The sequence below is a fragment of the Phocoena phocoena genome, chromosome 5 (assembly GCF_963924675.1).
Source record: "Phocoena phocoena chromosome 5, mPhoPho1.1, whole genome shotgun sequence".
NCBI classification, from domain to species: Eukaryota; Metazoa; Chordata; class Mammalia; order Artiodactyla; family Phocoenidae; genus Phocoena; species Phocoena phocoena.
This window is the reverse complement of record NC_089223.1, coordinates 32,611,441-32,638,296: the sequence shown is the minus strand read 5'-3', so window position 1 is coordinate 32,638,296 and position 26,856 is coordinate 32,611,441. Positions and strand designations below refer to the sequence as shown.

Sequence of the window (26,856 nt, the reverse complement as noted above, 5' to 3'; positions counted from 1 at the left end):
CAATAAATCCTCCGACCTTCACCTGTTTATTTGGTATGTGCAATTCACATGAATTACTACTGCAGAAAAATCGTGTAAAAACTCAACTGAGGAGTCATTTGTGTATTTATGCTTTTATTTGTTTATAGATGAACTTTAGGAGAACAGGCAAAACTCCAGAGAATGCTCCAAACTAGTTGAAGCTTTTCAAGTAAATAATGCCAAGAATATGCTTGATGTTTTTTTAATGTGGTTCTGAAAAACTTAATTTAGCACGAGACAGAAATACATTATATATAATATGTATGCATATATATATATGCATATAAATAAAAATTTTTTAAATTTGGGTTTTTTCCTCTTCTAAATGTTAGGCATGGTCTACTAACAGGCCCAAGGGGAGGGGGATTCCCTTTTTAAGTAGCTCATATCTCTAATGTCTACTAATACTTTCTCCTTTTCTTCCTTCCACCATGCTGCCCCTTTAAAGCAGAAGAAAAATAAACGGTTTTAGATGCTGCACATTACATGTCCGGGGTACTCATGCTTCCATCAAAGCAATATGCTCACTACGACAGACGAACACGAGAAATAAAATGATATTTTAAGTGGACATGTGGTGGGATTATGGTATTTTTGCTTTCTTCTTTACACTCCTTTATTTTTTCTCCCAATATGTATTACCTTTTTTCTCATTCTGAAGGCATTTTAAAAACATGGTAAGTTAAACATACAAAGTCCTATCCTACAGGACCGTACGCTAATCGTTTAAGTTTGATGCTAAATAGACACATTAAAGACGTATGATCAGATGCGATCCAATGTTAAACATTAAATACAAACCACATTTATTCAAGTACTGCTCTCTGTGAATTTCCAACTTTTGCTGGGGGGGAGGGGGGGAGAGTCTGCCCCTCCCCTGCCTCACTCTGTCCACTTAAGGGCCAAGAAAGGCTTTTCAACACAGCCAGTACCTGAACCTTTCTGTCCCTCCAGGGTCACCCACAAATAAAGGACCAGCCCCAAGTGGAGCCAGGAAGGGTGATCTGAGCAGGAGTCACTCTGGACGTGGCTGCCTTCTCAGCACAGCCTGGTTAGAATGGCATAACAGGCCACAAGAAGGGAGGCACTGGAGGGCTACACCCAGCGGGGACTTGGTGGTCAGAAGCATCGCCACCTACTGTGAGTATCGGTGAGTGAGTTTCAGGAGCACGGGGGACATGCTGGACAAGGAGGTGTGGATGGAGTGCTGGAGAAGCAGCACACACGGGAGGGCTGGGGAAGAGGGGTGCGTGCGTGTGTGTGTGTGACACAAAAAGAACCGAGAGAGAAGCACGGGGCAGTGCACAGGCATGGGGCTGGGGTCAGCGGGAGGAAAGGCCCACAGTGGATGCCGCAGGTGGGGCAGAGGGGAAAGCAACCTGAGAGCCAAAGCAACAGACTTGTCAGGAAATAGGAGGAAGAAGACAGGGGCAATCGGCTCTGTTTTCTGGTGGGGAGGTGCCACATGTGACGAAGCAGGACTAGCCGGGATCGGAAAGGGTCCACGCAGACCTGAAATTAAGACCGGTCTCTGAGGCCAAACCACCTGGTCTGAACCTCACTTCGTGTGACAAGCTGACTCATCTTGGGCAAGTGACTTAGCCTCTCTTTGCCTCGGTTTCCCAGGTCTTCCAAAAGGCTGTTGTGAGGATTAAAGTACCTGACAGTAGTAAGCAGTTTACATGAGACTTAGCTATTATCATCATCATTGTTGAATTGTTTGAACTAAGTTCTCTGATCTCCCTGAATGAGGGACAATTTAACTGGCCGCAGGGTGGGGAAATAAGATTTCCTAAGCTTTAATAGTAAAAGAAAAGGAAGAAATCAAAGAGAAATCACAGATTGACTGCACAAAGGCATTCTTAAAGCCACTGTACATAAGTCAAAGCGAATAAAAATAAGAGGGAAATGACAAACTAAGAAAAAAAGCTGATACTATTTGACAGACAAAGAGCTAATACCTTCACCTATGTTCTCATAGAAAACAAGAAAAAAACACTAACACTCAATAGAAAAGTGGGTAAAGGACATGAAATGCAAATTCACAAAAGAAATAGAGAAGGTCAAAAACATGAAGAGTTCTTCCAAAATATTTAATAATAAAGTATGTTTTTAGGAGAGACCAATTACCTCATCTTTCCATTTTGGCTTTAAAAACACAAGTGTGTTGACACTGCGTGTTTATGCCTGCAAACACGAGGACAGGCTAGGGAAGCCGCGTGTGGTACCACGTGTGTCTCTCAGCAGGGCAAGGTCAGACATTCACCTCTTAACTTAGAAAAAATATATATATTTTTAAATATATATATTTTTAAATGTCAGTGGCAGGATCGTGGATGAATGTCTTTTTGCTTGTGTTTTTCAGAATTTTACAAAAAATTTTTTACAAAAAATGAAGGAAAATGCTTACTTTTCCCTAGTAAGGGAGGCAAACTGAGATGAGAAACAAAACACCATCACTTACCTATCCCACTGACCAAGATTTTGCCAAAAAACGGTGCTGCTGAGACCAGAGTAACACAATGGCTGTCGTGCACCGGGCATGAGGGGAAACAGGGACCCTGCTTCCGGAGAGCGAGCTGGCGGCACACACCAGGGGCCCTGACAGTTGACACTCTAATTCTATTTTTAGAAACCTATAGCAAGGATGTACCAGATATACAGGCCAGACTTAGTTCATCATGCTATTATGAAAATAAGAAGTTGCAAACAACTTTAATGTCCAACTGCTGGGGAATGGTTTGGATTACAGCACAGTTAAATGATGGAATGTTATGTAACCACTGAAAACAAAGTTTCCCATTAATTTCTAACATGAGAAAATTCAGAATTACGACATTGTAACAAAGCTCCATATACACAATAATAATTATCCCAAGTTTTTAAACACTTGCATAGAGAAGGAAGAGAATACAGAAAAATGCAAAAAGTGGTCCATTTTGGACAGATCTTGCCCTCCCTTCTTTATGCTTCTGTAATAATCATGAATTCCTTTTCTAAGGGGGAAAAAAAAAGATCTGCTTACAAGAAAATAAACAGCCAGGGCTGGGATTAAAATTTAGTTTGCAGCTCCCAAATCTGGGCTTCAACCTCCTTTGCCAATAAATCTGGAGGAATGTTCCCCATGTGCTATAGACAGATCTGTACAATTTTCTTAGCTGCAAAGTCAGGCTCCAAGAACGTACAAGAAAAACAAACACTGAGCACTGCACTTGGGAATGTGTTTATTGAGAATGATTTTCTCCAAATGAACAATGAAATGGAAAGTACACTCAAGGTGGTTTAAAGAAGAGCCTACAAAACTGAGAGTGGCCCCCAGAGCCAGCAGAGAGGAAAGCCCACAGCTCTGCCCCCATCCTGCCCAGGTGACTACAAGCAACCTCGGAGCCCCAAGCACAGCCCAAGCCCCCAGACCCTCGGCCCCGCTGCAGCCCCCCTGCAGCCAAGCCCGCTGCCCTCACCCAGAGCAGACGTCCGTCCTGCCCAGGATCACAGACCAGGAAGGGAAGGAGGAACCTACCCAAGCCCTGGGACCAAGGCCAAGAAGTGTCTGAGTGCCACAGACAGGGATCAAGACACGGCCCGTGCCCCCCTCAACCTGGTGTGAAGACACGGCCGGGGGCACCGGCACAGAGGGCAAGTCTGGACGGGAGCCAGGGGAGACTTCGGGGCTGGGGGGCACCCACACACACGGAAGACGGTGCAGCATCCCCAGCCTGAGCTCAGGGTCCCCTCCAGACAGCCCTGCACCGAGGGCCCTGCAGTGATCAGTTCCCACCTCTCCTCCCAGGACACATCTGGGAGGGGTCGGCACCACTCAGCTTCGGCTTCCACTTCATTGCAGGGCAGCACGGACGTCCCCGTTCCCAACGTGTCCAGTCTCTCCTCCCCCAGATCCAATGACTTGACTTCCGCTCCTGACTGCATGCCCTGTCTCCATGGCCCGGCCGGCATGCCTGCCCTCCGTCACTATACCTGCTCCATCAAGCAGACTCGGGCCGCTGGTCTCCGCGAACACTTCAGAGAATTCACGTCACCCTTCAATTCTAAACTCCACGGGGACAACTTCCAAGTCCCAGGCCCGGGCCGGCCTCACCATGGCAGCTCTGGCTCGGTATCTCCCATCTACCAGGCTCTGCCACGTCCAAGTCCAGCCAACCCCCTCTGTCGGCAATGACCACAGTCACACCTGTCACCTCTTTGATTCTTACTACTGGGCAGTGCTTCACAAGTGCTGCTATTCTAACCACTTGCTATATTCACTCCTCCAGTCCTCACAAACCTATGAGGCAGAGATACTATTATTACCCTCATTTTTCAGATGAGGAAACTGAGATGTTGAGTAACTCGCCCAATGTTACAGAGTAAGTGTCGAGCTGGGCTCACACCAGCTGCAAAGTCCATGCTGCTAACCACGAGGCAACATGGCCCTGACAAACATAAAAATGAAGCCCCAATTCCCCATCTTTTAGTTACTCAGACTTAAAACCTTGGAGCTGTATTTTGCAAATGGCTCTGCAAGCAAAGCCAGCTCCTCCCCTTTACGCAGCCAGGTGCTAAGAAGTCCTGCTGGTCTTTCTTCTACACTGTCTCCTACCTCCTCTTCCCATCCTTCACCCCTGCTCCTGCCCAAACAGAATCTTGATTACATCACATCTCCCAGCAGAGAAGCAGCCTCCCGGTGAGAAGAGAGCTGGTATCCATTTCTGCCCTCCCCAACCCAGCCTCCAAAACACTAGGACTGATCCTTCAGAAATGCATTATTCACATTCATTCAAGCACTCGCTAAACCACCACACTGGCTCTTTATAACAGGTGCCCTGCCCATCTCCATGAAACTGAATTGAAAGATACTCAATTACGACCTTCAAGAAGATCGCAGTCCACAGGTTGTTTTCCATTTCTTGTACACCCTCCTCTACCCGCCACCCCCTGCCCAGTTCAGGACCCTTCGATAGCATTCCATGATTTGCAGCAGGGTCCCCAAACTGGCCACCCTCAGGCCAAATCCTCCAAAAAGACTTTTCTGTTTGGACCAATGTGCTTTTAAAAATTTGATCCTGAAATTCCTGAGCAGGCAACCTTCCCTTCCTAGTGCTTGTGCTTACTTACTTCCTTGTGTCTCCCACTGAGATCCAGGGACTAAAGTCTAAACTCTGAGTTGGCATATGAGGGCCTTGGCAAGTGGGCAGGACTCTGCCTCTGCCCTCCCCTTCCTTCCCCCTCTTGACTGAGCTCCTTCTCAGTCAGATGACTCCCTCACTGCTCCCAACCATGCCATGAGACCCGGTGGTGCCGGCGGCCCCCTCCCCTCCTCTGCTTCTCTACACTCCCCCTGCACAAGTTCCTTCCTCCTCGGGACTTCCCATGGCCCCTGCAAGCTAAGCTGATGTTTCCATCTCTGCAATCCCCTCTACTATGCACTGACTTTAGCACTTGACTACATGGAACTGTCTTTCTCAACAGACCACAAATTCCTGGTTTGGAATGTCTACGATTTTCTTATTTGGTATCACTCTCATTCCATTTACTTAAATGAAAAATGCACGCTTTTTGTAGAGTTTAAGCAAAAATTGAGTAGCATAAAGGAGGAAAAAAGAAATCATGCAAAATCCCATCACTCAGAAATAAGCAGGTTCTCCCACTGATTATTTGGCAAACCTTATTCTTTAACGTCTTTTTAAGAACCTATGCATACATAAGGATGGGAGGACAGATGATGGGAGAAATTTAGAACACCAGGACCATGCATTATTTTTAAATATAAATTTAAGGCTCAATTTTATTTGAACTTAGAAGAAAATGAAGTAGAACCAAAGGAATGCCAACTTTCAATAACTGCTTCTTCTCCACACGATACATTAATTGCCTAAGGATCTCTCTAAGGTTAAGAAAAAGATGGTGAAAGATATTTTCGTAGGTTTTCACCCTTTTAAACTACTTGTTTCAGTTTTGCACAGGATTGGCTAGCTACCAAGAAAGATAAAATTAAAACTTACTTTCACTTACCTTTCAGTCCCACCCCCAGTTTTTGCAGATTTTATTACTATTTTTGTTTTGTTAAAGTTTCAATATTTGCAATCCTCTTTGCAACCATAACTGCCCACTGTTCAACCAACGTTCTGGATATAAAATGGAGAGAAACCTCAGAAGACCTTTAACACAGCTTTCTCAAACTTCTATCCTGGTTGGCTAAATTTCACTAATTTCATTTTTCAAGGAAGGCTCCCAAGTTCATTTGCGTTTACAGATGAATGTCTGTTGTTTTCGTGCCTGAGTGCCAGCTTCACTGGACATAAAGTTCGTGTTCACATTTTCATTCTCTCGAAGATACTGTTCCACTGTTCTCAGACATTCGATGTTTCTACAAAGTCTAAGGCAAGCCTAGGTGTGTCTTTCTTGATTTTCCTGCCTTTTCCGCACAATTCTTTAAGCTTTAAGTTCAACACCTTAACCAGGATGTGCCTATGTCCAGTATCACACATCAGCTTTTCCTGGTGTACACAGTGTGCCTTTGGATCTTTAAATTCAAGTTTTCACTCACATTGGGAAATTCTTCTTCTATTACATCTCTGAATACTTTTCTGATCCACTGTTGGGCCATTTACTGAGACAATCATTATTCTAATGTTGGACCGTTTTTGTCTTTGTCCCCTTATCTATCATCATCTTTTCTCCAAAATCTACAATCTCTTAAAATTTTTCCTCCACATTCACTCTGATTACCTCAAAGCCTTTCCTTCAGGTCAATAAGTCAATTTTCGGCCACTGAATAGGTTATGTACTGTCTACATTTATTCACTTAACTTTACAATATCTCTTCCAACCTCATCGTAGTATATTAATTTGCCTTTAAAAGCTAGAATTTTATTGAATTCATAGTCTATAATGTGAAGTATTTTCAGAGTTCCCTTCAGGTCTCTGGATATGTTTTCATCTAGATTGGGATCTTGGTCTGTCTTCTGTACGTTCTACTCCTTTCCTTCATTTTTTACTATAGTATATTTGAACAGTTGCAATGTTATTTTTTTTCCACTGTGCTTATGCTAATACACGGATAGCTCTGTCCTGTTGTGAAGTAGATAAATTCTCCGAAATCCCACCTTTATCTGGGAACTTTAGTTCCTATGAGATACAGGGCTGGGTTCTGCTTTCTAGACACTTTGCAGTGGCCTACACAGTGGGAAAGAAAGAGCCGGCTGGGTCAGTGCACAAGCTTTGCCCTCTCTTCTGGGATTCTGTCACACCAGGGCCCGTGCACTGAAGCTAGAAAGGCATCCCTCTCCTGTGGATCCTGGATAATGCTTCTAACTCAGCAAGATTTTGCCCTAAAAATGGATGTTGGGTAACAACTGGAGAGGCAAGATATGTGATCTGGTTCTACTCCACCATCTTTACCCAGGAGTTAATCCATTTGCTTAAGCACAGCTTCTCTTGAGAATAAAAGCTATCTGATATCACCAAAAATTGTTTTAGTATCTCCTGTATAATTAGAAGATAAATAAACTTCCTGAATACATGAACTTCACCAATTATCAATGTGGATTCAAATACATAACTATCCTCTTTGAGAAGTATGAAATACAGACATACAGTTATTACATAGATATTTGCACTCTAAGTCCTAAACTTGGGTTTTGTTCTAATAGGCAAGAAAAAAAGGAATACAGACCTCGACTGAAGGTACGTCCTGCTTCTCAGAACATACGTCTTCTTTAGACGCTTTGTGAATCTTCTTTTCTGAAGCAGACTTTGTGTCAACCTTTTTCAAAGTTTCACAATTGTCTACTTCATTCTTGACAGGCACTTGCTGGTTATTCCCTTGAATAAATAAAAATGATTCAATTTCTAGCTAATTATTTCCATTCACATTCCCCACAGTTAAATCTTCTTCCTACACCAAACAATCTCATTTGATTTAATGAGATTTAGACTTAAGGACTGTTTTGACATCCACAATGCTCTAGAAATTTATTTTGCTTACAGGTGAAAATGTACTTATATTACAAGTTTTACAAACGGTCGTTAAAAGAGGTCATGGGAAGAAAGAGCAGGGGCACACCATTATTCATAGCGGCATTATTCATGAAAGTCAAAAGGTAGAAACAACCCAAACGTGCATGGATGAATGGAAGGATAAACAAAATGTGGCAAATACCACGGAACACCATTAGCCTTAAAAAGGAATGATTCACTGTGCTACAGTGTGAATATAATTAGCATTACTGAACTGTTCACACAAAAATGGTTAACATGAGGGGAAAAAGGAATGAAGTTCCGACACATGACACAACATGGATGAACCTTGAAGACATTATACTGAGTGAAATAAACCAGTCACAAGACAAATATTGTGCGATCCTATCTGTTTGAGGGACCTAGAGTCATCAAATTCACCGAGATAAAAAGTAGAATGGTGGCTCCCAGAGGGTGGGGGGACGGAGTACGGGTAATTATTGCTTAATGGGTATGGAGTTTCTGTTTGGGATGATGAAAAAGTTCTGGAAATGGATGACAGTGATGGTTGTACAATGATGTGAATGTACTTAATGCCACTGAGCTTTACAATTTAAAATGGTAACTTTTAGGTTCTACATACTTTACCACAATTTTTTTTAAGTTAGGGGAGGGAGAGAGGGAGGTAAGATCTTGGGTTCTGGTCATGACTCAGACACTAATTAGTCTTACTAATCAGAAGTAAGTCTCTTAAGCTCCCTGAGCTCCAGTTTCCTTATTTATGAAATGACAATACCACTTCCTCTGCCTACCCTGACTGACTGTTATGGAGATGCAACCGGAACAGACAGAAATATAAAGGGTCACCACCAATAGACACATGAACTGCTGGAGGGCAGGGCCTTCTCCTGCAGGAAACGCCCACCTGCCCTGGGAACAGCACCTGCGGGGTGAGAACCAAGTGCGAGACAATCACGCTGGCAAGGTCTGCACCGGCAGGAACCACACCTGAAACGTGACCTTTCCTTTGTTTTTTCAAATGACGTCATTCCTAAGTGTATTTCTTCTTCTATCCTTGACTTTGACATATGGTCAAACACACTTCAACCCCACCATAACTGGGCTCAGTGTTCTAGTATGAATCAGAAAGGATTGCAGTACCTTCCCCTTTTTTCTTTAACTGAAAATCCCTCACGACACCTTGGCCATCTGAGAAAGTGTAGATGCCTACGGTGCAAATACATCACAGCAGAGCAGGCTGCCGGCTCCCATCCGGCCCTGCTGAGGGGCCTGGGGCTGCACGAGGCTCTCAACCCAAACGACAGGAGGGGTCAAACGCCCTCCAGACCCTGCAACCCTGAAGCTACAAATCAAGCTCACTCAAAGCAAGATGCATACATTTCAACAATGACGCTTAAAAGGTAAGCATTCTTTTATTTTGTTAACGGAAAATTATGTAAATATTACGTAGCCATAAAAATGCTGGGGAAGCATAAATTCCTCTGCAACACAGACTGGGTGTGAGACGCCCACAGAGGAAACCATCCAGGACCGCGAATGAGCCAGGAAAAAGCCAAGAGCAAGGGAGACAGGGGTCCAAACAGAAAAAGACATCATAAACAAAGACATCACTTCGGATGCCGGAAGCCATCGGTATGAACGGAATAGAGATATTCTCCTCCAAAAATGTGCTGTGACTTTCCTAGGGTCTTAATTCATGAGAAAATGGTTTTCTTCAGGCCAAGAATCGCACTAAAAGTATTAGCCATCAAAGTTTCTTAGGAAGGATCCAAATTTAATATCCAACACTAAACTACCCTCTAAAAAGGGATAAAGCACAGACTCTCCGAAAATTACTGATGTCTATTGTGGGGGCCAAGAATTAGGACCAAAAATAAAATGAATTCAAATTCAGCCTTTGAGAAATTCTATCACGACAATATTCAAGAATCCAGAAATACCGTGAGCATACACTTCATTTAAAAAATGGAGCCATCCCGTGGCATCCAGTTACCAAGTGTGCTTACTCACAGCATTATATGCTTTTCTGCCATTTATCTCACGGAGTAGGAGTATTTGAGTCACAGAGACAACAAAACAAATACAAGAACAGGAACAAGTTAACTGGCCAGAATCCTGCTTGGATTTCTACTGAATCAAATCTAATTGTATGATATATTTTGAGTAAACCACCAGATCTTCATTTCCAGTTACCAGTATCTGTGCAAATGAGACTATTTTTTGAATTTCTGCAAATATTGGTATTTCAGAAATTTTGGAGGTATCTATCTAATTCAGTGAAAACTTTCATGTGCTATTAATTTCAAGGTTTTAGGGTATTATTAAATTTAAAAGTTCATTATCCTTTACATTATTATAAGCAGAAACAACGAAAAAATTGCTAACTATTCCTGAGGCCAGAAGCAATTTGCCTCTAGCCCTAATTCTAAGTCTGTATTATTTTGACCATATAATGAAAAAATAACAGTTATAAACAGTTTGAAAAGAGACAAATTTCAGAAGATCCCTTACACGACACATAAAGCCCTGCTGTTGTCAGAGCATCGAGACTCTGGACCATGTAACACATGCTTGGAAGGCGCCGCTGTTTCACGGTTGTTTGACAGGCTGATGCCAAAAAACAAGTCAAGAGACTGCATTTCTATCGGGAATTTTAATTTATGATTTACTACAGGCCTCTCAGAAGGAGGCAGGAGAAAGAGCAGGAAAGGGGTGACACATTTTCTGTTATTCAGAAAACACTCTGTTTCTCCACAACAACAACAGTGAGCACGTAGCCAGAGCCATTAATATACAGCCTGGAAGATTTCGTTCTCACACAAGAAGTTACCCTCAGAAAAAAAAAACTGTCTCAGAATAAGAAAAGGCCCAGCGCTTCAGGCACCTCCAGGAGTTCTGGCGGGTTCAGGATGCCATTTCAGGCACTCTCGGGAGAAAGGTCACCTCCCCAGTCCCCTTTCCCAAAGGCAGTCTTGTCACTAGACCTGGTTCTAAGAACGTCTGTGTACTTTGGGAGAATGGCTAGAATGTGGCACAGACACTGACTGGTTTCAGCTGAGTGAGTGGAAGTTCCCGAGGGGCCATCGGTTCAGCTCGCAAGACTGAAGCTGTTTTCTTCAGATTCTAGAAAAGATCTTAAGATGGAAACACAAAGTGAAATCCTTTTCAAAACAAGAAAAGAACTGATGCTCAAAGTTGGAAGGGAAAACTTGGAAGGTTCTTACGTTTTTGGTTTTCTCATTCTTGAGTGTTCTTTACACCCTGTGACCCCCTGCCTGTCGCCATCTGCCAGCTTATTACAATGCTTTCCTTCAAATTCTGACAAAGGAACCCTGAACCCTCAATATGACCAAAAGACTCCGTATCTTACCTTCAAACTACAATTTGCTTCCCCTAAATTTCTCAGTCCTTTCTTATTTTTAAAATTCTCAATTCTTTAAAATGTTTAAATTGTAAATTGATGGCAGGCCGCTTGTTTACTTTTTAACCTCTTTGATATTTTCCTAGAATAGTGATGTAAACAGAAAACAGTCAGAACCAAATACATGTCAGTGAATGGATTTCCCTGTGAGGAACCTCCTGCTGACAGATTAATTCTGGAGAGAAATACAGGGCTGCAAATTAGCACCTCTGAATTTGCTGGTATGAACATGGTGGAAAGCCAAAGTTCTTTCATCAAATCTTATGTGATCTGACCAGCAATCACCCTGATACTGCTTAACAGGCTGACAAGTCAGCTAAAGAGGAGTTTAAAAAAAACTCTTGAAGTGAGAGATTGGTTTTCATTTAAAGCAACATAAGCATACCAGTCATCTGTACAGGGAGGAAAGGTTCGGGGCGGGTTTGCCATCTACAATGATACAAGCAAACCCTATGTTTGTGGGCTCCCTTGTTAAATTTACTCACACTTGCCGAAGTGTTATTAGATACTATATGGTCATCTAGGCTCAACTACAGGCATTAAACAGCATGTACTGGACAAGAGTATCCAGGAGCACCAAGTCAAATCCTCTGACCCACCCTGGCACTACACGGCTGGCCCACGCCCTTCAAAGAGCTCTGATGCAGCAGAAGGCCTTCCCGTCCATCCACCCACAAGGCCACAGCCCTTGCGTTCTGCAGGCACATCTACCCAGATGTCTGATGGAGGCACTGGACCACAGAAGACGCACTTCTGGAGGAACAAGTCCCTCAAACAAGTCTGATTTGAAGTTTGTGTCAAGTCAGCCTATGTCAAATACTGTCCTCAGGCCTAAATGACACATGAAACAAGAGAAAAACCCAGCTAGACTCACTCCATAATTTCACCCTTTCACAAGAGTTTTATAGTCTGGGCCCTAGACAGTGTCAGGACAGAAATGGATGAACAGACACCCCTCTGCCCCGCCATAAACACCCTCAGACAAGGAATGCTGTGACTTCATGGAGATCTGGTAGAGGCTTCATCCAGGGGGCGCACTCACACACTGGGGGAGAGGCCGTGGGGATAGCTGGCCCTGCAAACAGGAGTCCTCTTCAAGCGTGCGCACTGCTGCCAGGGAAATGGCACCAACAGGGTGGAACAAGGGGCACCGGGAGTGATGCACAAATTGCCCAAACCATGTTCTACTCAGAGGACCCTGCCTTCCTTTTGAATTAGAAACGTCCTTTGATGGAACATTTAAAATTCAGGTTGGTATTTTCCCTACTAAATGCATCAAGCTCATTAAAATCAGCCAGTCTATTAATACAATCTTCTCTACAATACCGAGGAGTGAAAAATATGATGTTATTTATATTTAGATGTTTCAAATAAGGTCAAAGGTAACTGATTCTTTCAGATTAAAAAGTGTCAAAAATTTGACTCTTAATGGGAGTAGAAATGTGCTTATCAAAATGGTCAGGATAAACACACAAAAATAAAAGGATAGCCACAGACATACTCCTTGGAATTTCAGAATAATCACTCTTGAAATAAAAAAAAAAAAAAAAAAAAAACACACAAAAATAAGCACAGGCTCTTATGCTAGAAGCCAGAGGGATCAGTTAAAGATTTAATGACAAACGTATGTGTAGGTAGGCTTCCTAGTCTAGTTTTGCTTGCATTTTTATTAACTGCATTTGCTACGAGAGAAAATCTACCTTCTTTTAACCAAGGAACACGACCAGAGAAGAGCCAGGGAGAAGGAGCATGCAGTGGTGGCAGCTGTTACATACAGAGAGTTGTCAAGTTTTGCTCCATCAGAAACATGTCATAGGCTGACTGATTTCTGCAAACAGTCTGAAAAGCCAAGAAAAAAAAACATACTTCGGGGGCTTCCCTGGTGGCGCAGTGGTTGAGAGTCCGCCTGCCGATGCAGGGGACACAGGTTCGTGCCCCGGTCCAGGAAGATCCCACATGCCGCAGAGCGGCTGGGCCCGTGAGCCATGGTCGCTGAGCCTGCGCCCGGAGCCTGTGCTCCGCGACGGGAGAGGCCACGACAGTGAGAGGCCCGCGTACCGCAAAAAAAAAAAAAAAAAAAGATACTTCGGAAGAGGTGTCCGTAAATTCCAACAATACAATATGATATTCGCATCATTCTAATGAATGGACTGAAAAAAGTAAACTTCTTAACCATGATGCTCTAAAAACTTGGTGTCCCGTCCTAAACTTTCCTTCTTAGAAATGGTATTTCAACATTTATACCTTTGCTAATAAAACTTTGTGTGTGAACTAAAAATTCAGCAGCCACAGTTCAAACTAAAGTCATAGATGAGAACAAATTCCACTAAGAACAGACTGGAGACAAACAAGAGAGAAGAGTCACCAAGGAGGATGGAAAAATTACCATTATTTTTCCTGGAAATTTCTGGCAAGTCTGACTGGCACTGAGGTGAATTTCTCGGCGAGTGATTTTCAGGTAGTTTCTTAGGGGTCTTCAGAGGACAGACCTCTCGCTCCTTGAGCTCAGCTATGTTTTCTGAAATCTGAAGGTCCGTTTCCTTAGGAAACATACATGTCTGTACTCCCTCCTTCACGTGACATTCGGAAGAAGTATTACTGACAGCAATTGCGTTTTTCAGTGTGTTTTCTTCTTTACTCAGTAAGTTTTGGGGAAGAGTTAGATTCTTCTGCAGGTTGACGTTTAGGCCACCTGTGTACTTGAGGCCCACCCAGGTCTCGCCCATCCCGGCAGGGCATGCGTCCTCTTTAGCAGCAGCCAGGGAGCCACCTGGGGCCGAGGCCTGCTTGTCCTCTGCAGGGGCGCTGGCACTGCCGGCGACGGCTGCACTGGCTTTGTGTTTCCCGTAATAGACCGAGCACTTGTGCTTTTTCTGTGAATGGCTGTAGGTGGCCGGGCTCCTCTTCGTTGCGTTCTGGATCCTGCTCTGCGGGGGGTTTACCGGAAGGCAGCTTTTCCCTCGACCTTTATCGGAGGGGCTGTAGGTATCGAGAAAGTTCTTGCAATTGCTTCTGGATTTAAGAAGAAAAACATTTAACGTAAAGGCAAACCAGGTAAACCTCTCCCTCTCTGTTTCTAACTCCATGAGAAAGAGGGAGCAGTCTGGGGTACACCAAGGAGCTCTCACCTTTCGTTCTTCTAAAGCTCCGGGAGTTTAATAAACTAAGTCCTTACGTGAAGTCTATCTTATAATGAAAGAAATGGTGTAGCTGTCACAACAGTGACTTAAAGAAAATTGTACTGAAACAAATTTGAAACCAAAATGTATATGACCTTAAAATAAAATCAGAAATGAGTCATACCAAAGGTGAGAACCCTCTCCCCACACTACAAGAATTCTTACTTGTGAGAATGGGAGCTGATTACATCCATCGGACTATTGCTTTGCTGTGAAGAGGAGCTGGCATTCTGCCTCTGTCTCGTTTTCATGAACTCCATCAGAATGTACTGTGCTTGTTGGAAGGCTATTAAAATCACACCCAACAGGGACAAACTGAGGACGAAAGCAACGGGGTTCATTACTGCCTGGTTGTGACTGGCATGAAAAAGACTAGCTCACTAACACAACATTGTAAATCAACTATACGCCAATAAAAAAAAAAAAAAAGACTAGCTCTACAGAAGAGCGGTGAATCAATCGATGGGAAAAGTCTAAAGAAATGCTATTAAGATTACATATCTTATGGATATGGAATGACTCCATAATTTCTGACATCTCTTAAAGATTCAAAAAAACTGTTTCTGAAAATGTGAATATTTATAATTCTGACATACCAGTTCAATTTTTAAAGACATTTCCAGGATAAAATCACATTTTAAAGGGTCATTCTAGTCTTCTAATCTCAAACTGCCGTTGCACTGAGCTAATAACACATCCTATGTCACAGATGATGTTCATATATCCTAAATGTTACATATAACATTCACATCTTCCACCGGGACGGCCAATGAACATATATGGAACACAACTGTCCATTACACTCCTAGGTCCTATGACTCTCCTACAATTAGTTTAGAGAATAGTGAATTCTCTTCAAGCATACCAGGAACTACTTTGTCTACTTCACGAATGTCAAAATTCCACTGAATTCATATGCTTTGATCCCACCGGGCAATATACATTTCCATGCAACTCGGCTGGATGGCGTCTCCACTCAGTGAGGGAGGAACAGTGGAAAAGGTGGCAGCTTACCTGACAAAGAAGACGGTGAGCCTCCAAAACGACTCCTCCCAGCTGGGTCCCGGAACCACGTCCGCACACAGAGGCAGCAGGTGATGAGGGAGGGTTACGTTGAGAGTGAAGCGAAACTCCAGGTCTGCCGCCGTGGCCAGAGTCAGCTCGCGGATGACCCAGGAAGAGGTGAAGTCTGGAGTAAACCTGACAGCAAGAGGCATCTTTATGAACTTTGATGGTTTTAATTTTAGGCACAAAACAGAATAATCATAATGGCAGCAGAATTTCTTACTTCTGCAAGATAAATACTAACATGAAAACAACTCAAGACATCTTACCAATGAAAAAAAGTTTTTCCCCACAATATAGTAAATGTGACCCCAAACTGAAATGAGGTTAAAGTCCAATGCTCACACAATGCTGATGTCCCGGGATGTGTTGGGGTCCAAGGAAAACTGCTGACAGTCTAGAACTTCAAATCCATAACCTTGGCAATTATACCCATTAATTTTCAGAGATGTCACAGTTATAGGAAGTGGTCCGATATTCTCAACTTTAAAGTTCTTTGTAATTGATAAAATTTGCTTGCTGTCTTTCAGTTCTAGTGAGGATGAAAAGTGATATTTAGTACAGATGAACTGAAAAATTTATTTAAAATAATTTACTGAATCAACATTTACTGAATCCACAAACCATGATCTACATGATTAAAATGTAAAAAAAAATTCAATACAAGCTCAAACATGATTCCTAGCTAAATTCTAGATTCTACTACCAGAATATGATAAAAATACTTAACTAGTCAAGGTTTTTCTTAAGTTAAATGATCTGCCTACGTACCCAAAGTAACCAAAATCTCTTCTTTGTTCTTTTACTTATTAAAGGTTAAGGTGAAAAGTTTATTCTTCTCAGAAGCTTAATAGTTTGGATTTACCACGAGCCACCATGCACCCTGTGCCCCGGGAGCCTCATTCACACCCAACAGGACCAGTTCGGAGGGTGTGTGTGCTTCTGTGTAAAACCATCACGGACACTAGAAACACAGTTCAAACTCCCATTACATTAAGAGGTAGTAAATAGTTAAATCCTTGCAAATAATGAGAGCACATTTCATGTTGGGAGTTTAAAAAAGGAAGACGTATCAATTTTTAAAATATTCCTATAAATTTATAACCCACAATTTATTCCATATTAGGACTAACATTTTATCTGGTTCTACGGTTTATACTCCTCCATAAGTCTAACTTTCAAGGCAACTCTAAACTATTGAATGAATGAGTGAATGAATGAATGAGAAAAAATGAACACTTTGATGAAGATTTTGAATGCAAAATGGCCTGTCTTTTCAAACTCAGTGCTCATATAGCATAGTTTTCTAAAACAAAAAAATTTACAATCAGGCGTTAAAATAGCTCTACAAATTATCCAGTGGTTTCACCAATCAGTTTTCTCCGTAGGAGACATACTGTTACACTAAAATGCTTTCAGTGTGTTCCTGAAATTAAAAATAATAACAGGAAAACAAGACAGAATTTACCAAAAACATTCTACATCTATTGTTTTACTTTTGGCTTAGTTCTTAAGGAAGTTCTTGGAACTAATATAAATAGTTTAAAAGCATTTAATTTAAATACATGCAAAACTTAGAATTTTCTAATGGAACACTTAAACAAATTTCTAAATCTGCACTGTCTGATACAGTAGCCGCTAGACACATATGGCTACTTAAATTTAAATTAAATTTAAATTAAATAAATTTAAAAATTGAGTTTTTCAGTCACACGAGCTATATTTTAAGCACTCATTAGCCACATGTAGTGAGCGGCTGCCATAATGGACAACACAGACGTAGAACGTTTCCATTACTGCAAAAGGGTGGTCAGTTCACCTTCAGCCTTCTCTCTACTTATCATTTTGGTGTGATTTTTTTAGGATTAGGTAACTGATAACCAAATTAACAGTTTCACACTATTTATCTTAAATATTTGACACTCTGCTGGTAACTTAACATTATACTTTTCCCCCCATATCTATTATTTAAGTTGGGTTAAATATATAAGGCTATTGTTCCTAATCAAGTGGTACCAGCCCACATATGCTCAAATGTTTGCCTGATTTAATTATTAGCATCAATACAATGAATTTACTGTAAATTGTTTAAAGAATCTTCTCATATCTCCTTTTGCTCTTGGCTTTGGCACCAAGCCTGTCCTGTCCAAGTGCCACATACACAGACCACACACACGGACCACACGCAGGGACTCACGTCTCCGGCAGCCCATCAGTGTGGACTCGGGCACCTTAAAGCGCAGTGAACCTCCAGTGCCAGGAAGTCTCCCGCCCACCTTCAGTAGCTCTCTTGCTCCAAATCCTTCCACGCCAATCATGTCGATAACAGTCAAGTTATTCCTACAGAGAAAGGAGATGCAAATAAAAATGCACTGCAGTCGAGTTGTCACAAGATACAATGCACTTGAATTTAAATATTCCTAATTAGCAAAACAAAATTTTTTAAGTTTTGAGAGAAAACTCAGTTTAAATAGTGTGGCATCTCCCGCCATCTCAGAGCACAGAAGCTGCCAAGCCCGGCAGAGTCAAGGCAAGCTGAGCGGGCAAGAACCAGCAAATGATCATAATCGCTCTCCAGTTTCCACCCAAGAATGGAAACCTATATTTTTCTAAGCAGGCACCAGGGTGGTGATCAGACCTCCAAGAGACAAAAAGTGAAGGAATAAACTGGGGGGCCACAAAGAAACATTAACAAATTTAGACAAATTGACAAAAACTGTTTATAGGGTGAATTAAGGAGTTTTCATAGTAATTGTGACTGTAAGAAATTCTTCCTTAGGGATAATTCTAGAAATGAAATCCTATCCTACCTTTTGAACCAAAGATTTAAAATACCATCCTACAAATAGCATGTATCTACTCAAGTTCTTATTAGTCAAATAGTAATTCAGACTAGCTTTTGCCTTTTCATTAACTGAAATCAGGATTCCTAGGATGGAAAGTTCAGTGGAAATGATGTTTAAATGATGCAGACTGCACTGAAAGTCAGTTGCCATTAAGGTAAACCCTAGGAGCAAAATACACTGAGATATCTTTACACCTTCATCTAAAGGATTAAAACCTTTATTGAACCACTTAAAAGCCTTTAAAGCGATGTTAGATGAGTGATATTGTTTACAGAAAAATATGGTGTCTCTCGATACAGAAACCACCAAAACTAAATTAGCTACTATAAAAAACTGAGACTTTCTTTTCAAGCCTGACACAGCTTAAGCTGGGATGAGGTAAAGCTTATCTCTACACTTCCCATGACCTTAGTTCTTCAACAGAGAATGGGTTTAAAAGGACACACGTTGTCAGCAGAGCACTAAAATGCTGACTAGAACATTAGTTATTCGTTTGTTCTAGTCAGCATTACTTAAAATGCTTAACCAGTCTCTTTTTTTAATTTAATTTTTTATTGGAGTATAGATGATTTACAATCTTGTGTTAGTTTCTGCTGTACAACAAAGTGAATCTCTTATACATATACATATATCCACTCTTTTTTAGATTCTATTCCCATATAGGTCATTACAGAGTACTGAATACAGTTCCCTGTGCTTAGTTATCTATGTGGCAAATCTTTGATACAACACCAATATTCAACAAGTGAAGTCTCTTGAAGGTTCTTTATGATGTGAAATCTGAAACTATATTAATGAATTTTCATAGTTTGTTACATTAAAATCCAGTGGTCTATCTTGCACATTTTACCAGGGATGATTCTTGGATTATCATAATTAGTTATTTGGAAAAGACTGTTCACTGTGATATGTAGATCTTCCAAATGTTGACACATTTCATTATACTTATAAAAATCACGGTTATTAATATCCTCACTGTGGTTAACAGAAAAGTACTTTAAGTATTGAGAAGCTGTGAAGCTCACAGTGGCAGATACAAGTTTTCCAAAACTCTACTTTTCATGCGAATGCACAAATTTTATCATTGGCAACAAACACTACCCTTGAAGTGACAGGCTCACTTTGTTCATTTTCAGGAAAACGTTTGCCAAGTACCTGAATCTGAAACAACCATAGTTTTTCTGCTAATCATCCTTTCAAGTAAAAATGGTGTTCCATGAAAAAAAGTGGCTAATTCAGCTTATAATTCAAACAGTCGCCAACATATTTTTCTTGGAGACAACCATGGATGCAGTATGAGTGCTTTATGGGCACTTCTTTTTTTGGCAGGGGGCGTGTATAGTTGTTTTACAATGAACAAGCAGACTCTTTTAAGAACTTTATCTTAGTGCATTTTCTTTTTAGCAGCACTCAGCTGCAGAAGAACAAACTCATATATTAAAGGAAGTCCTGAATAAGAAAGTCTTTTGCCAACTGGTATGACACTGGAAAAGCTTAAAAGATATATATAACTAAAACGTCATTAATGAAAAAATTAAATTTGTGTTAGAAGTCTCACCAATGCAGAGAGAGCTTCAACAGAGATCTGTATTTACTGTAAATTTTTGAAAGAAGACTCTCAATAAAGAGGAAAGAGGAAAAAAAATTCAGAATGAAAAACATTTGGCTACTTAAATCAGCTGGCAATAATTGTTCATTTAAAAGGAAGGAAAAGAAGTAAAACAAGCCAGTGGGCTCAACTAAGGACTTTTTCCATTGTCCTTTGGGGCTACAGAGAATTGCAGAAGCAAGAGAGACATGAGAACAGTGTAAATCCAAACACCACGGAATGAAAACGTATATGGCAGTGTTTCAATTATTCTTCTGAGCTGAGGACAGAAAAGTAAGTGTGGATGTGTGTGTGTGTGTGTGTGTGTGTGTGTTCACATGTGTGCTCTGCCCTCTGTGACGGTGGATGAGATGCCGCGGGAAGGGTACTGCTGCCCTTGGAGAGGTGGGCACACGCTACCCATGGTACAAGGCAGGAACCTGACACACAGAAGGCCTAAGTGCGGAGACTGAGAGAGCCGCTCTCCTCAGCCGCTGCCTCTCCTACCCTTGGACACAGCTCATCACTGAGGGCCTGAGTGAGTCAACGTCACCTCTTAGCTAAAGAGATTCTTGAGAGAAAGAGTCAGCCAGCCAATGAGAAAGAGACACACCTACCGAATTAGGATGAGGGAGGTGACTTTTCCATAGTCAGCTGGCGTGAAAACTACACCAACCCTTTTCCTTTCCAAAGGTTGCAAATGTAAGTGGAGGATGCCAAACCTGGATTCCTCAGAATGCACACCCTGCAAGTCATTAATAAATGCAATTAACTCCTAGAGAACAAGATTCCATCTTCATTAAAATGCATAAACATGACTGCTGTTTCTTTAACGTCTGGATCTGACCACCCAAATCGACCTGTGGAACTTGTTTACCGCGAGAGTTCACACCCATCAAAAGTTCCCGAGCCCGGCTGAGAAGCAGAGGCAGAGGTTGCAGGACAACCTGACACAGAGGCTGGAAAGGGGACTTGCCGCCTGGCCCAGATGGGAGCTGGGGCTACAGGCCTTTGATGCAAAGATGCTTTGGATGTAAAACATTACTGAGAAAACAGAGCAATAGCCTCTGCTTGAATGCTACAGGGATCTGACCAAACCACCTGTCCACTGCTGGACAACCCTAAATTCTCTTTAATATTTAAGTTTATAAAGAAACCATCTTTATTTAGTTTCTCCATTTAGGAGAAAGATCTTTATTTATTCATATCCTCCTTTATTCTCCCCAAGATTTCTCACTTTCTCTGAATAAATTTTGTGTTCTAAATTTAATAATCAAGATTTAGTTCTTCGGGCTTCCCTGGTGGTGCAGTGGTTGAGAGTCTGCCTGCCGATGCAGGGGACACGGGTTCGTGCCCCGGTCCGGGAGGATCCCACATGCCGCGGAGCGGCTGGGCCCGTGAGCCATGGCCGCTGAGCTTGCGCGTCCGGAGCCTGTGCTCCGCAACGGGAGAGGCCACAACAGTAAGAGGCCCGTGTATCGCAAAAAAAAAAAAAAAAAAAAAAGATTTAGTTCTTCATCATTGTGGTAGACTTTCCCTCTTTCCAATGTTTTTTCTAGCTCCTTCTCACTAAAAGTAATTTATTAATTCTTTAGAACTGTAACCATGTAGTCTTCATAATATTTCTCTTTTCTATATTTTTAGTTTTTATATTTGTTTTATTCCTCAGTTATTGCTTGCATTTCCCACACTATCTGAAAGAAGAAATAGAGATGGCATTTGATTCATTTTCATTAAAATTATAAACTTCATGAAGGGAGGAATTCTGCTTTATACACATATGAATGTTGAAAAATAGCTGCCGATTTAGGGTATTAAAAGCATAATAACAACAGCACCAATTATTAAATAAAATAGTTCTTATATGCCAGGCTCTGGAATATAATTAGGTATATAAAATGCTAAGCATTCTATAAACCTATGGAATCTTCAAACATTATTATGAGTGAAAAAGAGGAGACCTGGAGAGGTTAAATAATTTACCCAGGACTACATGGAGGAGCCTGGCTTTGGAACTTTGAATGTCCAATGGTCTTAACCAAAGGAACCGCATTTCTAAAAATAAACCAACAAAACAAAAATGTAGTTCTTTCTTATATAGCAAAGAATTCTAATAAGGATTTTAAGTTAAATTTGTAGTGTCTCAGAGACATTGATACTGACTATTCTTTTTGTCAATGTAATAAATTAACAATGGTGATATCTCCTTTGTCACAAAAGGTATAACATTCTCAGGGAAAATCTTCAATCACAGATTAAAATCTTTTCGCGAGTTCCACCATTTGTTTAAATCTGAATAGAACACTGACATGTAAAAGAAACTGGCATTATTTTTGGAATTTCAAGTTACATGTGGTTAAGTAGTCGTGGGACAAAATACCTGTTAGCATTTTGGACTCATTTACCTCCCAAAAATCCTGGGAGACTGCCTGGTGAAGAGAACAGTGAGAGGGACAGGGCAGGACAGGCTTGCTAACACAAGACCCTGCTGCCTAGACCACTGACAAAGGGAAAGGAACGTTACTGCTTGCGTGTTTCTTACTATAAATAACTCTCTGTTAAAAATCCACTTAAAAGCCTGCTTTGATTCGCTCTAACTCACAGTTGGAGGCTATCTGTGGCCCCCCTCTTTCAAGTTAATCTAGAGCCAACAGCGTATCTTTGGAGCGTTACGGGTAGAGAAAGAAAAAAATACCCAAGGCATTTGAATACGTGTGTGTATTAGAACCACAGTGACATGCATATGTGTGTCTGTGTATTTTTTTAAGAGATGCTTCATTTTTAATTGATCTCAAGCACAGAATACCAGTGACCCACAGAACGACTGCGTGAAAACTCAGAAAGCAGGCTGCCAGTTCCCAGTTAAGCAATGTCCTCGCCACGTGACATGTTTACTCCCTCCCTGGGTATTTATGCGAGACCTCATGAGGGCCCAGAGGCTCAAGACTCCCAGAAATCCTTTTTTATAGAGCAGGTGACTATCACAGAAACTGGGTGATCTGCTAAAAACATGAAGCCAGTTTAGTAAGAGAAGATTTCTTTGTAACATATTTGTTTTTACCTTATCTTGCCCTTAAAAGAATTTGATGGGGCCAAGGAATCTTAAGAGAATTATAAATTCTGGGATCTCGGGTTTTATGGTTTTCTACATAGCTCTGACTCAATTGTTATTTCCTCACTCACATGAATCTAAATGATCAAATTAAAATGATTTACAGGCTCACATGAACCATGGGCTCCTGCTGCATTAGTTAATTGGAAAAAGCTGCTATGTATACTTAACTCCTAGAATATAAAAATAGAGAGCCACAGATATTACATAAAGACACTTGAAACACAGATCAGTGAGGCCCCTACGCTATGTGTCTAGTTTGTCAGCATTCTTTTTTCTGTGTAAAGATGACATCCTACCCGGTAAGGGCAAGCTTTGGTGAGCTGGAATTCACTAGTTGTGAAATTAACCATCTGCACGTCGGTGCCAAACCTATAAAGAAAAGAATGTTTAAAATAGCATTCAGATCACCAAGAAAGAAAGAAGAACATACGTGTGCATATAGATACATATGCATTTATTTGCACACAGACCCAATTCACCCCGACCTGTCACTCCTGTGTCCCAGCACCCCACGCTGCACCAGGCATGTTGTACGAGCTCAATAAATATTGTTGAATGAATCATGTGGGCAGCACAGAATGTGAAGAATCATATGGTGACAGAAGCTCCCAACATGAAGCCATTTTTTTTCCCCCCAAATGGTTCACAGCTATGGAACCTGATAGGAAGTGACTCTCAGCCATGGACCGTTCTATCTCCCAGTGGACATTTGGCCACATCTAGAGACACTTTTGGTTGCTGCAGCTGGGGAGGTCCCACTGGCATCTACGGGGTGGGAGCCAGGAATGCTGCTAAACATCCTTCAAAGCACAGAACGCCCCTACCCCCACCCCAAACAGAGACTCATGTGGTCCAAAACATCAGGAATCCTGAAGCTGAGACCCAGGGATGAGGGCAGGTGTCACCGAGCCAGAAGAGGAAACATGCTAATGAAACTGTGACTACTGTGCAAAAATAAGATGTAACGGACGTGAACTATGATCATATTTTGTATAACAACACTAGGTTAAAACACACTGAACCACTAAACTCATTTCTTGTGTTGCCCAGAGGTCACTGTGATTTCAATTCTAAATTTTAGGAGTACATGTGAAAAATCATGATTGTAAAGGTTCTCTGACAAGAAAAGAATATTGTGCTGGGCCCTGGACTTGACATGGTAACATTCAAGACCCACACAGTACCCAGAACTGGGAATTGTCCTCAGGGGTCTGCACTGAGGAGATGGGGGCTGTGGTCACAGGCTGATCCCATGCACATCCACACACAGGTCCCAGGGAAAACGCAAAGGACGTTAAATAATTCTGGGTCTTAACAGGACCTCCCAACACCCCGTGAGAGGTCTTCACCAGCTGGGCATTACCATTTGTGCAGCAGGCGCGCGGCAGCCTCGGGCTTCGGGTACAAGGAGACAGGCAGGAGCTGCAGGGAGACTGGCCATGAGGAAGGGTTCTTCACCACAAAGTACTTCACCTAGATGTGCAGAGAGGAGAGTCAGACCCCAGGGAAGGCAGAACCACTCCTGAGATGCCCCTGCAAAAGTGCATCACCTGCATCTAACCATGAACCATCACCCAGTCAATTCCTCTCCCCTCTGAACTTCAAACTCACTCCCTCCTACTGAAGCCCGTGTTAGGCAGGATTTTCTCTGTTGTTGCAGTTGAATACTTTCTTAGCTGATAAGATTCTGAACTGAATACAGACTTCATAAAACGTGTTTGTTTTAAGCATTTTCAGTCTGTTCATGAGCTTTACCCCTTACTTTTGTTCTTCTGACACCTCCCTCCTGAAAGCACTGAATGGCATACGTGCGCCACTTAATTTCAACTAATTTTGGTTCTGAAACAGTATCTCAAGGTGGCGATACTCTGATAACATAAAAACCCAAGAGCTGGGGTGAAATGAAGAGATGAAAAGGTGCAGGACCCTCACCACGCTGTTCCTCAGGGCGGTGGCGCTGAAGTTTAACACGAGGCCAGCCTCCGGGATCAAACGAGGCAGGAAGAGAGCAAAGGGTTCGGACTCCTTGGATTTCTTCGAGTGGGCAAACCGAGTCATTCCTAAAACGTTCCTCCTGTGTAATGCGTAAACAAAGAAATTATGCAAAATAATTTTGACAGAAAAAAAGGAAATCACTTCCACTAAGAGGAACAAGGGGATCTTGGAAAAAAATGATTTATTTGGAGTCTGGGTGACACAAACTACAAGATGATCCTGGAAGGTCCTGTTTCACTAGAGAGCAAGGAAGTGCTCAAAGAATGATGGGCACACAGCGCTCCCATCAGGCAAATCTGGGACAAGTCAGCATCAAAAATAATAATGGTGGTAAGGACCAAAGAATCCACAGTGATGCTCAAAAAGAGTGTAGAATGAACAAAATAATTAGAAACATCACCATTTTTGCAGCCATCCATTCAACAACTGATCCCAGGCAAGGATTATCAATGGATGCCAAAATCATGGGGTGAAACATTCTCAGGGAACAGGAAATGTACATGGTCTTGAATTATCATAGCACATATTACGTATTAATTGCAAAAGGAAAACCATCTACAATGGAGAGAGTCAAATGATTCAACCGAGCAAAGTCAATAATGGGACAAACTGACATTTATGTCCCTCCCTCAGGTGATGAAATGATAAGGACACAACACCGACCAAGTAATTAGTACTCTTCCCCGAAATGCTTAACAGGAATGTAAACTTGAAGAATCAACCCCCAAAAATCCAACGTCTTGAATGTTCTATAAGACAACTGGCTAGGACGCTTTAAAACACTGACACTATGAAAGACGAAAAAAGGTGCAGACACTAGTCTGAAGAAAATTAAGGAAACATGACAACCAAATGCAATGCATGGTCCTTGAATGGACTCTGGATTTTAAAAAAGAAAAAAGAGAGGAGGGACCTTCAAGATGGCAGAGGAGTAGGACGTGGAGATCACCTTCCTCCCCACAAATACATCAAAACTACATCTACACGTGGAACTGCTCCTACAGAACACCTACTGAACGCTGGCAGAAGACCTCAGACCTCCCAAAAGGCAAGAAACTCCCCCCGTACCTCGGTAGGGCAAAAGAAAAAAGAAAAAAAACGGAGACAAAAGAATAGGGATGGGACCTGCACCAGTGGGAGGGAGCTGTGAAGGAGGAAAGGTTTCCACACACTAGGAAGCCCCTTCACTGGCGGAGGTGGGGTGTGGGCAGGGGGGAAGCTTCAGAGCCATGGAGGGGAGCGCAGCAACAGGGGTGCGGAGGGCGAAGTGGAGAGATTCCCGCACAGAGGATCGGTACCAACCAGCACTCACCAGCTCGAGACGCTTGTCTGCTCACCCGCCAGGGCACATGGGGGCTGGGAGCTGAGGCTCCGGCTTCGGTCAGATCCCAGGGAGAGGACTGAGGTTGGCTGCATGAACACAGCTTGAAGGGGGCTAGTGTGCTACAAGTAGCCGGGCGGGAGTCCAGGAAAAAGTCTGGACCTGCCTCAGAGGCAAGAGACCACTGTTTTGGGGGTGCATGAGGAGAGGAGATTCAGGTAACTGCCTAAATGAGCTCCAGAGACGGGCGTGAGCCGTGGCTATCAGCTCAGACCCTAGAGATGGGCATGAACCACTAACACTGCTGCTGCTGCCACAAAAAATTCTG

At 42.2% G+C, this 26,856-nt stretch overlaps 1 protein-coding gene across 1 annotated transcript in view; it reads right to left on the bottom strand.

The window, feature by feature from the left end:
* TMEM131L (transmembrane 131 like) overlaps nucleotides 1-26,856 on the bottom strand; it is a 161,526-nt gene that overhangs the window by 17,516 nt on the left and 117,154 nt on the right. The window contains exons 17-26 of the mRNA XM_065877574.1: nucleotides 25,145-25,286; nucleotides 24,576-24,685; nucleotides 23,509-23,581; nucleotides 20,715-20,842; nucleotides 17,861-18,003; nucleotides 16,009-16,195; nucleotides 15,613-15,798; nucleotides 14,764-14,913; nucleotides 13,806-14,431; nucleotides 7,694-7,842 (exon numbers count right to left, since the gene is read on the bottom strand). Of these exons, the coding sequence (XP_065733646.1) occupies nucleotides 7,694-7,842; nucleotides 13,806-14,431; nucleotides 14,764-14,913; nucleotides 15,613-15,798; nucleotides 16,009-16,195; nucleotides 17,861-18,003; nucleotides 20,715-20,842; nucleotides 23,509-23,581; nucleotides 24,576-24,685; nucleotides 25,145-25,286 (1,894 nt within the window). The remainder of the gene's footprint in view (nucleotides 1-7,693; nucleotides 7,843-13,805; nucleotides 14,432-14,763; nucleotides 14,914-15,612; nucleotides 15,799-16,008; nucleotides 16,196-17,860; nucleotides 18,004-20,714; nucleotides 20,843-23,508; nucleotides 23,582-24,575; nucleotides 24,686-25,144; nucleotides 25,287-26,856) is intronic.